Source organism: Pleuronectes platessa, chromosome 9, assembly GCF_947347685.1.
Source record: "Pleuronectes platessa chromosome 9, fPlePla1.1, whole genome shotgun sequence".
In the NCBI taxonomy this organism is placed as follows: Eukaryota; Metazoa; Chordata; class Actinopteri; order Pleuronectiformes; family Pleuronectidae; genus Pleuronectes; species Pleuronectes platessa.
In genome coordinates, this window is record NC_070634.1 from 1,116,977 (window position 1) to 1,129,874 (window position 12,898).

Sequence of the window (12,898 nt, forward strand, 5' to 3'; positions counted from 1 at the left end):
ACCAACTGCAGCTTCTGCTCTGATCACTGATCACCTGTGACCAGAGAAACTCTGTGTTTTCACTGTTTCCACTGTTCTTCAACAAAGTCACTGACCGGCTGCTTCACCTGAACAAGCTCTGATCTGACTGCGTGTGTCGCTGTGAGCGAGTGAGTGAGTGGGTGTGGGGGAAAGATCCCCAGGGCCTGTGTGTGTGCGCTGTCTGGGAGCACACACAAACACCCACGTTTTCTTTTGCTCCTGGTTTATCACATGATGCCCTGATATGATTTAGAATTCGTACAGTTCCTCGTTCACGAAAAATATTAACGCAACACTGTTCAGGGAAAGACCTGTTCAAGACTGTATTCAGTGGAAACCGCTTCTAGTGTTCACTGATACTGTAATCAACCATTTATATGGATCAAAAGACTAGGGACAGACTCGTTCTTATACAAATGTGTAAAAAATTATTTTTTACAGGTTTTACCGGCTCTGTTAGTAATTTACTGCTCCTCTGACTGCCAGCGGTAGGAGCCAAACTAAATGCGCCCCACAATCTCCTCCGGTTCTCCATACATTGTTAACAGTTCTGTTGTTTTTACCCAGTCTGAGTTAACATGTGTCCAATCTTACTGTTTGTGTGTTTGAGTAAGTGTATCGGTACGAGAGACGGGCTGAGTTAATGAATGAATGTGACCAGCTGTAGGCTGTGGCATTCAAACCATGATTGATTGGTATTTAGTGAACAAAGTGTGTCAAGAAAAGATACACCTTATTCATACACATCATCCTCACTAGTCTTTAAGTGTCACTGCAGCCTCAGATTTCTGTTCTTGGCTGATAGGATTGGGTCCTGACGTGGTCTTCTGCTGCTGTAGATTGTCCATTTCAAGGTTGGACGTGATGGCCACTCAAACCAGCCTGGACCTGTATAAAAACACTTATATTGCAACACTTAACTCTTACTGTTACCATAATATACTTTTGAATGAAATAAATGAAAATAGCATCTACTTTTCCAATTTTTCCAGATGTGGGAGAAAAAGAGGTCCAGTTCTCTGAACCACAGAAAGCAGATTTCAGCTTCGACAGACATGGTTCCCAGCAGAGCACCAGTTATAGCAGCCAGTTAAAGTGTCCAGTCTACGTCTACAACTGCTCTCTGGAGCAACTGAAGGACCAACTGTTACACACCCACTTCACTCCCCAGCCCAGAGACATCTTCAGGTACTGATGCAGACCACTGGTAGTAGTTATTAGGCTAATAGATTTTTGATTAATGCTGTACAGCTTTTAACTTTCCTTTCAGCATGTCTTTCACACAGTGGTCATGTTCTGCAGCAGAGCCACACTCACTTCATAAACAATTCCACACAGCACTTTGAGATCCAGTGACTTGTACATGAACAAGATATCCTGACAGTCAGCTAATTCCTAAATAATTAAGAAATTGATTTAGCACAAGCGTTAGATGGTGCAATAAAAGGCTAATTACAGAGTTTATTACAGCAGTTGTAGTTATAACTGTCCTTCCAAACTGTAATAATAATGATACTCACTGAGGTTAGTTATGAGACTACAGTGACATTACTTGAAAGAAGACATGCTGGACAGGATTCATGAGGACTACATAATATGTAAACGTTGAAATGCATAGAAAGTAGAAAGTAATGGCAGAAATTTATAGATGCAAATTTAGGGATTTTCTTTGAACAGTCTTCTCAGTGTTTTTCATCATATAAACATGATTGTTGTTGATATTGTAGTCACACAAAAGTTATGTAATTGGTCCTAATTTGGTTCAGATTCTGGGGGTAACCTGACTTGAACTGTACCAAACAGAAGTTCAAGATCGAGGTTAAGAATTAAAACTAATATTGTAAGTTGTATTTGATGTCTCACCTTCAGTTTGTTTGTCCACAGCTCTGTGCTTTTGACTTCTTCTCAATTTACCAGATATTTTTAGAACATCAAATGCCTGTGGTAGAGATAATTCAACAAAAAGATGTTCATGTTCATGCAAGTAGTACAGGCTCTTGTCAGCTAACATCGCTGTTTATATATTTCAGTAATTACTCTGGTGAGTACAGTGTAATGATGGAAAAAACTACATAAAGAAGAACCAAGTTGGAATAAATGTAGATTATTGTTTAGTTGAATAATGTTGACATCAGTGTACGATATTACCGACCTTTGGTTTTTGTCAGAACGTATACAGTACAGTTGTGTGTGTGTGTGTGTGTGTGTGTGTGTGTGTGTGTGTGTGTGTGTGTGTGTGTGTGTGTGTGTGTGTGTGTGTGTGTGTGTGTGTGTGTGTGTGTGTGTGTGTGTGTGTGTGTGTGTGTGTGTGTGTGTGTGAGCTTAATATGCTGAGACCTAGGAGTTTTATCAGCAGATGGAGTTTAGGTAGAAATGCTTGCTTCTGTTTTTTGCACCCTTCCAACTATACTGAGGTGCTGCTTAGCTTTTATTATTATTATTGTCCTACAATTGCAAGTTCATTTTTTACAGAAGAAAACTTGAAACACTGTGCTGTTCTTGAACACAACCCAAATTTGGGGTCACTACAAATCTTTTCAGCCAGTGGTGTATTGTATGAAAGAGAATTTCAACATGACTTTGGCTTAAAGTCATATTTAAAGATAAAAAAAATATGAAACTGAAGAGTACTTAATGTTATCTTTTTCAGGATGTAAATAAAAAAAGGGAAGAGTTGCGAGTTAATGTAATGTAACAAAACAAATTAATCAAAGTGGACCGCGACGAGTTCCCTCCATTGCTTGTCAAGAAAATTAAAATGGAGTTAAACATGAGGATAATATCAAACATTTGGATAAAGACAGTTTTATTCCAAAAGAAACAGGATTCCATACTTACATGAATATCATGCCATTAAAACGGCAGCGACCCCAATGTTTAATGTAGCAAAACACAACACAAGGGACAGCACAGTACTAAAATCCAGCAACTTTCTGCAAAGTGTCATATATGTACATTTTATTAATAATTGCCATGATACAGTTAAGAGGGGAGTAATGAGGGAGAACAATTGTGTAACTGTCATATTTGTTTTTCAGACTGGTTATTATGTAAATAATAACAGAGCGTTGGTTGACTGACTGACTCACTCACTCACTCAACCTCCCCTCCCCTACCAACATTAACTAATTGAAATATATCTGATAAGTAGAGTTGTGGGGCTGGGCTGGTGGTGATTAGTGGCTGAGAGCTGAGTGCTGTGTAGGAGGAGGTGTGGTGGTTTACCTGGGGAGCAGACGAGGGAGGTTGCAGCTGGACTGGGAGGATGGGAGAAGGGGCAGATGGTTTTCAGGCCTCTCCAGACACCACTGACATTGTTCTGCTGCAGCTGGTCCTCCATCTTCCTACTGTAGCTGTTCTCTCCCTCCCTTAAGTTATTTATGCTAAATACTTGGTGTAAATGACCTCCTTTTTATGTAGAATTTGACGGACACTTGGATGGCATAACACAGGTGTTATGGAGGCTTTTTACTTTTTTTACATTTAAAGAATCGGTCCCCATATACTTTTATTGTACTGGATTTGGCTGCAACACTGTTTATCCCTTAACCGCCGAAATTTTGTGGACCAATAGTCACACCATTTAAATGCAATGCAGCTGTCTTTTAAGATGGTTATTTAAGAGTTAAGGGTTAGTTATGTGGATGAACACGTATCCACAGGAAAATTTGCAGATCCTTAATATAACCTCTCTTGTTTCCTGCCTGCTTGTCTTTGCTGTGTCATTTCCCTCTATCAGGTCACTGTCTCAGGACCGCAGCATTCCATCCCTTTGGACAGACCTCCTGGCTCATCCGCACAAACACAAGGAGCTGGCCAACTACTGCAGCCTGTTGCATGAGTATTACCACCAGAGCTATGTCAAAGGTGACCTTCCTCCTCAGAATTATTAATATTTTTTTTTATAAATTTAAAAATCAAACATTTAAACTGATTATTATTCTTTACTGTTGCGGTGTAAAAATGAGTCCAGTAACTACACTATGATCCGATTGTTAAAACCTGTCAAGAGCAAATTAGTTACCTGGTAGGTGTTGTCTGAGGATATACTATTTTGTTATTCTTTAGATCATTGAAGTGAAAGGAAATTTCAAGTACCAGGGGAAGTAAATGTACAAAGTGAACCTTTTAAAAGCTGTGATTGAGCTTTTTAATTTCTTTTGTTCTTTATCCAAGTAAAATATTGAATAATATGAAATTTACTTTTGAATCCCAAGCAGAGCTTCTTGATCAATCTAGTTTTACTAATTAACACAGATTACCATTGATTAAAAATAAATGAATGAAATTTTTGCCTGCTGTACAACTTTGATTTGCACCAGTCATTGCTTTCCCCCCCTGTTCCTCAGGTGTGTACAGCAGTCTGCAGCAGTCCTACAGCATCAGCTCTCAGGATGTCCTGACAGCCATGGACTACTGTGAAGAATCCCTTCAGGAGATCGACGTCACCACATTTCTACATACCCTCTGTGGACACATTAGGGTCTTCCGTGAACATGGTGGGACTCCAGGATGGGGAGGGAATCCACAACTTTCAAAGACAACTGCCAACTTCATCATTGGTGATGTTGAGGAGCAACCAGATGACAGGGCTGCCATGGCGTTCATCTCAAGGTAAGACCAAGGATTCACGGGATCAGATTACTTGGTCAGGAAACTGAATGAGGATTGTTTATTTAGCTAAAACAGAATTTAAACATTTTTTGTATGGAATTAAAAGATTGTTCGTAAGTGTAACTATATACACAGTAGTATAAACAGCTTATATAATATAATATATACATTAAATAAGCTATATATATATATATGTGTGTTTCGACTCAGTGCCAAGAGGCTTGATTGAACAAGGACATATGAGATTTGTGTAGATGATGTGAAAACTGACTGATACAGTATATACCAACCAAGAGTCACACAAAAGATCCACACCCTGTCCAAATAGCTGCCAGCAATTCACTTTTAGAAAGCATAACAAGGCGAGACAGCTGCCATCAAATAAGCTGCAGGGGTGCCAGGGACCTGCATGTAAAAGCCACACCCATGCCCAGATCTGCCATGCAAATCTCACAAACACTCTCACATGCCAAACTAATCAGAATTCATTCATTAATTCACACACACACACACACACACACACACACACACACACACACACACACACACACACACACACACACACACACACACACACACACACACACAGCCACGGAGCAGACAGTTATAAGGTCATGTACCTGTCATATCATTTTGTGGTATGAAATCACTTTTACTTTAAGAACACCCTGGCACAAACTGAGATTCAGTTTTGGAATTTAGACTCATCCAGAGGTTAAAAATCCAGTGTCTTTGATGTAGGATATTCACACAACAGAGGTAAATATATTGCTACTCCAAATTACCAGTCTAGGGAAGATGGATTTTCTCAGGCCCAAGTTCTAAGAAAAGCACCTGCAGCTAGTTTTATTTTCCAAGAAGCCAATTCAATTTAGAAATCCCATAATCTGCTCCTAATAGTTTGAGTTGCTGTATTCATATGCTCATATTTACCAAAGTAGAATGTATCTGATAAGACCGACTTAAGCCAGCCTAGTGCTGTTCCTTTAATCCCTACATGTTGTGCCAATCTCTAAAGCAATTTTCAGACAGGACTTGTGGGTAAAATCTGGAGAATTGACTACGAAGTTTACTCTCTGCATTATTGAAGCAAGAGCCTGAGCAGCCTTGTGCAGCAGAAAGAGGCCGGAAGCGATTCATTTACTCAGATGCAGAGATCACGTTATCATGTTTACAACACCCACACACTCTCATCAACTGTTAATACCAATTCTCTTGACACCTCGTCAGTGTCTTCTAAGCGTGTAACGAATTTATTAGTGCCCTAGCACTGACAGTGGGAGGCCCCTATTGAAATTGAAAGGATTATTAGGGCCCGAGCACCGAAACGGTGGGAGGCCCTATTGAAATAGTAATGATTATTAAGGCCTGAGCACCGAACGATGGGAGGCCCAATTGAAATGATTTTTTCTATTATTAGGGCCCAAGCACCGAACGGTTAGCCTGGATGCCAGACGAACTTAGCCCCGCCCACAACAGATTTGGTCGGGCAGTTCGGTCTGGGGTCGCTCCATTGGGAAAAAATTATGGCCGGACCGGGCCAATCAGATTGTCAGGGCGGGCTTTATACGATGATTGACAGATGATCAACGGTAACGTAATCAACCACGTCATCACAGTGCCCTCGGGTTGAATTCGTTTTCAACAAACATGCCTGCCGCTGGCGAGCTGAGATGTGTAGATGCTGCCATTGAGTCTGTTTTAGAAGACATCGACAGCGCATTCATTTTGAAAGAGGAACACAGAACGTGGAGGCGACGCCAGAGCACCGCGCTAATCCCTATCGCCCCGGCGCTTGGCTGTTCACACCGGACACTGAAGCGACGCTGAACCGCCGGGCAGCGCTAATAATATCACCCGTTGATCCAGTAGATCGCTGCACAGCTTTGTGCCGGTCACACCGGAGGCTGAAGCACCGCGCTGCGCCAAGGCTGCCTCGCGGTGCTTCAGCCTCCGGTGTGACCGGCACAAAGTTTTAACATGGGAGTGGATGGGAGCCAGCTGTTATTTAAGGCTTGGCGCTGCGCTGAAGCGTCCGGTGTGAACCCAGTAAATAACTCACAATGCGTTGCTTAGCATACGTCACATACTACGTTGCTCTGATTGGTTGTAGGTCTATCCAATTGAGCGAAGAGGAATTTTACTTCCTGGTCAGTTGAAACACGCCCCATAATTTTTTCCCAATGGAGCGACTCCAGACCGAACTGCCCGACCAAAATGTTGTGGGCGGGGCTAAGTTCGTCTGGCATCCAGGCTACCGAACGGTGGGAGGCCCTATTGAAATTGAAAGGATTATTCTGAGCGTAGTACATGGGCTTTTTGAAGGCTTCAACGTGCTCAAAACGTTTCTAAAGATTGCAGTAAATTAGAAATTGGTGAAAATGTACGTATTCTGGAGTCTTTGGAAATGGGCGCAGCAAAATAGCTCAACAGCGCCACCTACGGAAACGCAACAGGAAGCTCGCCATTTTGGATTTGATGGCCATTTTTGCCGTATTCCACACTTTTACTTGATGTACTTGTTGTAGAGCTTTCATCAGATCAACATAAAATTTAGTTGAGTGTCATCACAACAAGATGAAGATTAAAACTTATTCAAAGATCGATTTTTCATCACACCGTGTGACCGTGGCGTGGCGTCAAAGTTTTATTACACGTCATTAAAACATGATTTTCTGAACCATGAATCCTCTGATGCTGAGCCGTAAACAAACAACTCCACTCCTGCAGTGTTCAAAGATCATAGGAATATTTATATCTTGTTATTATTATTATTCAGGTGACCGTGGTGTGGCGTCAAAGTTTGATTACACGCCATTAAACACAATGTTCTGTATCGCGGACATACATGGACCATGAATCGCCAAAGGAGACGAAGCTGTCATAACTCCACTGTGCATTTTTCTATCACCACCAAACTTCTGTCTTATGATCAGAGTCCAAGCCTGAACAGCTCTATGTGTCAATACTTTTTTTAAAATTTTCAGGCAAAATAATGCAATGCTTCAAAATACATGTGCTCTGAGCCACCTCAGGGAAATTATTAACTGATAAATACTGACTGATATAATTTTTTCCAAAGTCAATGTAGTTAATAATTGTAAATATTAACTGTAAACATATACTGTGTATATATACATATATTCTAGTTTTTTTATTTTGTTAGTTATTCATTACATTCAGTGTCTCTGTTCTGTTATACAAAGTGCTTGTCATTTAGAATGTTTGTCTCTGTGTGTATACCTGATCCCTCACAAGTGGGAAGGGTGGGCTTAATGACTCCTACACAGTTTATCTATCCTCGGTTTTATGGCTGTAAGTGCCGACAATTTTCCTAGCCCCCTCAACTCCAAATAGCGTTTGTGAATTATAGATTGTGTAACTCTGGGCAAATCATTACTAAGGAGCAGAACTGCTTTTTGGACATTGAACTGATAGCGGTAAGCATGAGACCCCATTACCTGCCACAGGAATTTTTACATGTTACAGGCTGCATCTGCTAACGAGGATGCAATTTTCCCCTTCTTTTGCAATACGTCTGACGAGAGATTTTCGTTATATCGTGCTGCCCTAAAAAAACATTACATTACACAAACCAGTGTATTTAGTTGGCACAAATTCCCGACCAAACACCTTCATATTGGTGATCAATCAGTGGGAAACATCTCTGGAGGAGATCTGTCATCCTAACCCAATCTACAGCGGTTCAGGCCTTACTGCAGGTACAACTGTAAATTAAATCGTTCTACCTCATCTCACCGGACAAGCAGAATGTAGCTGTAGAGAGCTAAAGATAACATGGAAATAATCACAAAAATATTTAGCATTTGCTACAATATCAATAGTTAAAACATTGTATCACATCATAGACAAGTGCATACTGTAAGGGTAGGTATTGTAAACAAACCCTGTAGTTGTAACTTGTTGTTAACATGCATTATACAAATTACTGTGACATTGCAGCACATAAACACATACTCATTTAAGGCTAATGTGATTACATTACATTATATTTCATTTAGCTGACGCTTTTATCCAAAGCGACTTACATAGGTGCATTCAACCATAAGGGTACAAACCCAGAACAACAAGTATAAAGAAAGTAAATTTCTTCAAAAAAAAACTAAACTACAATAAGTGCTATAAGTACGTGCCATTTAAGTGCTACTATAGTTATAGTATTCAATGTGTAGTCGGAAGATGTGTGTTTTTAGTTTGCAGCGTAACATGTGTAGACTTTCTGCAATCACGATGTCAATGGGGAGCTCATTCCACCATTTAGGAGCCAGGACAGCGAGCAATCGCTATTTTGATGAGTTTTTAGCTCGCAATTAGGGAGCAACAGGCCGTTTGGAAGAAGTAGAGCGGAGTGAACGGGCTGGGGTGTAATGTTTGACCATGTCCTGGATGTAGACTGGACCCTATCCGTTCGCAGCACGGTACGCAAGTACTAATGTTTAGAAACGGATCCGGGCTGCCACTGGTAACCAGTGAAGGGAGCGGAGGAGCAGAGTAGTGTGAGTGAATGATAACCATAATACTTACAAACAAAGGACAGTATGGTCACATGATATGGATTGCTGTGATTATCCTGAGCAGCTGAAATTAAGGTACTATTGTGAGACATTGTCAACCATTAAGCATAATCTCGAAAAAACTGGAATGCTATGGACTTCTTATCAATGAGGTGGAGCATGGGAGAACTGTCTGGGTAACAACACACAGGAAGCGGTGTGCGAGAAGACGAAAGCGGTGAAAGTGATCTGGTGTCTGTGCAAAGCTAACAGCCAATCCAAACAGACCGGCCATCCCAATGCTTTTATACATTTTACTAGCCAATGTCCGCTTCCTGGTGAATAAACTGGGTTATCTTCTGTTGCAACTAAAAACACAGCAAGATGGCAAGATTACCTTTTATTTTGACTGAAACCTGGCTGCACAACTAGTGTCTCTGACGTAGCAATCCAGTTCGACGGGCTAACATCCCTCTGGAATGCAGAAAGCTCTGGTTAGACCCCATAAGGTTCGGAAAAAGGCTAGAAATAAAGGATGCTTTCTTCAGATTGGGAAACAGATAGCCCTCAGGTCGGCAAGAGCTGATCTCTCCTAAGCCATCACAAAAGCAAAGCTGGGTTTTGCCTAAATGACTAACGGCCTCTAGCCGGATCCCTGTCATTCTGAAGAGCTTGCAACAATTGATCATGAAAGACCCAGTTCCCTCCATTTAACACCAGCTTCACAGGGTCTAGGTCTAGTTCTGTTGTAAGACACTACATTCCAAAGGTTGTTGTAAGTGCCTTGTGAGAAGCTCTGTCTCAACTCAGTCTTGATTCAACATTAAAGGGGACATATTATGCCCATTTAACCACAAGTTGATATGGTTCCCTTGGGTCTTAATGAAATGTCTATAACATATTTTGGTCAAAATACCACAAGGATCATTTAAAACAGCACCCTTTTTACCCTGTCTAAAACAGACCTCCTCAGATTTACCTGTTTTGACTGCTGTTCCTTTGTTAGCTTGTTGCTGGTTCATGAGCCAGCAACAAGCTAACGCTAGCTTGCAGCAACTTAGATTGAGATCCACGCGAGGGCAGCTCACTGGGAGCATAGGAGCGACGGGGGAAGCGGCGATGACACGGTTTGATTCCCGGGGATGTCCGAGGCAGCGGCGGATCTGCTGATGCGATGACATAGCGGCTGGGATCAGCTAACTTCGCCGCCTTGGACACCCCCGGATCACCTTGAGCTGGCCACACTGCAGGGAAGTCTCCAATGCTCTGAGTAAGCTGCCCTCGCGTAGATCTTGATCTACATTTAGGTCCATAAATATTTGGACATTGACAATATTTTCATAATTTTGCCTCTGTACACCACCACAATGGATTTTAAATAAAACAATTAAGATTTGCGTTAAGTGCAAACTTTCAGCTTTAATTTGAGGGTATTTACATCCAAATCAGGTGAACGGTGTAGGAATTAAAACACATTTTATATGTGGCCCCCCCTGGCCAAAAGTAATTGGACATAAATGTAATTGTCACTTTTAATACTTGGTTGCAAATCCTTTGCAGTCAATGACAGCCTGAAGTCTGGAACCTATAGACATCACCAGACGCTGGGTTTCGTCCCTGGTGTTGCTCTGCCAGGCCTTTACTGCAACTGTCTTCAGTTCCTGCTTGTTCTTGGGGCATTTTCCATTCAGTTTTGTCTAGCTTTTGACTAGCTTTTCTCTAGCAAGTGAAATGCATGCTCAATTGGATTCAGGTCAGGTGATTGACTTGGCCATTGCAGAACATTCCACTTCATTGCCCTAAACAACTCTTTGGTTGCTTTCACAGTATGCTTCGGGTCATTGTCCATCTGCACTGTGAAGCGCCGTCCAATGAGTTCTGAAGCATTTGGCTGAATATGAGTAGATAATATTGCCCGAAACGCTTCAGAAATCATCCTACTGCTTTTGACAGCAGTCACATCATCAATAAATACAAGGGAACCAGCTCCATTGGCAGCCATACATGCCCACTCCTTAACACTACCTCCACCATGCTTCACTGATGAGGTGGTATGCTTTTGATCATGAGCAGTTCCTTCCCTTCTCCATACTCTTCTCTTCCCATCATTCTGGTACAAGTTGATCTTTGTCTCATCTGTCCATAGGATGTTGTTCCAGAACTGTACAGGCTCTTTTAGATGTTTTTTGGCTAACTCTAATCCGGTTTTCCTGTTTAAGAGGCTCACCAATGGTTTACATCTTGTGGTGAACCCTCTGTATTTACTCTGGTGAAGTCTTCTCTTGATTGTTGACTTTGACACAGATACGCCTCCCTCCTGGAAAGTGTTCTTGATCTGGCCAACTGTTGTGAATGGGTTTTTCTTCACCAGGGAAATAATTATTTTGTCATCCACAACAGTTGTTTTCCGTGTGCTTCCGGGTCTTTTAGTGTTGCTGAGCTCACCAGTGCGTTCTTTCTTTTTAAGAATGTACCAAACAGTTAATTTGGCCACACCTAATGTTTTTGCTATCTCTCTGATAGGTTTGTTTAGGTTTTTCAGCCTAATGATGGCTTGCTTCACTGATAGTGACAGATCTTTGGACTTCATATTGAGAGTTGACAGCAACAGATTCCAAACACAAATACTAGAGATGAGCCGGATACTCGGCTGAAACGAGTATCCGGTACGGATAAAGCACTTTTGCAGAGCACGAGTATTATACGAGTAATACGAGTCAATATCTGTGCTCGGACTGAATGAAAATACTCACACAGCGTCACAGCGCTCCTCCCCTTCACACGCCGCTCTGCTCACTCACTCACAGAACAGCTCTCTGTCTCTCAGTCACTCAGGTTCGCGGATCTTTCCGTTAACGTTTAGGGTTTCTTCAGCTTGAAGTTTGTTTTTATTTCAGTTTGTACTTACTTATTAACCAGTAGAGTTCTGTTAAACGTGGGTTCGTTCAGACGTGGTGCTGGTAGAAAGCGACTCGCGTTGCGTCTCTGCCTGTTTATTTTTTTTACTTCACGCATTGAGTGTCTGATTACTCTCTAGCGTCTGGCTACTCTCTCTCTCTCTCTCTCTCTCTCCCTCTCTCTGCCGGTCGTTGGAGTTTTTTGTTTTTTTTTAAACCGTCAGTTGGCTCTAACCAGTTTTATTTTACTTCACGCACTGAGTGTCTGACACTTTCTAGGTAGTAGTGGTATAAAAAATATTACAAATTAAGCTACACACACACATTATATATTATATATATTATATTATATTATATCACATTTCACTTCATAATTGCAACAGCATGTGTTGTATTCATTGTTGCAAAACTTGTTCTGTAAATAGTTCGTTTGCTATTGTGATCAAAATCAATGATCTGAAGCTCAATGCTGATGCTGTCCTGTAATAGTTTTCTAATCAGCAATAAATATAACAATTTCTGATCAACCCATATCAATTGCATTCTTTCAAGACAAACCGGCCTACTTCCGGGTTAAATCACACCCACTTCCTGGTTAAATCACACCCACTTCCGGGTTAGGCCCCGCTCACTCCGAGTACGGATACGGATACAGATAATTCATATGGCTAACAGATACAGATACAGATAATGCTGTACTCGCTCATCCCTAACAAATACCACACTTGAAATGAACTATAGACCTTTATCTGCTCCTTGTCAATGAAATTGAGCCTTGGACACACAGATTAACTGATTTGATCTTGGTGGTCAAAGGTAAAGGAAATCATGGATTAACATAGAGGTCTTCAA

The 12,898-nt window shown here is 41.4% G+C and overlaps 1 protein-coding gene across 8 annotated transcripts in view; it reads left to right on the plus strand.

The window, feature by feature from the left end:
* szt2 (SZT2 subunit of KICSTOR complex) overlaps nucleotides 1–12,898 on the plus strand; it is a 186,204-nt gene that overhangs the window by 68,120 nt on the left and 105,186 nt on the right. For all 8 annotated transcript variants that reach the window (XM_053430322.1, XM_053430326.1, XM_053430325.1 and 5 more), the window contains 3 exons: nucleotides 1,014–1,209; nucleotides 3,761–3,888; nucleotides 4,371–4,635. In XM_053430322.1, the coding sequence (XP_053286297.1) occupies nucleotides 1,014–1,209; nucleotides 3,761–3,888; nucleotides 4,371–4,635 (589 nt within the window). The remainder of the gene's footprint in view (nucleotides 1–1,013; nucleotides 1,210–3,760; nucleotides 3,889–4,370; nucleotides 4,636–12,898) is intronic.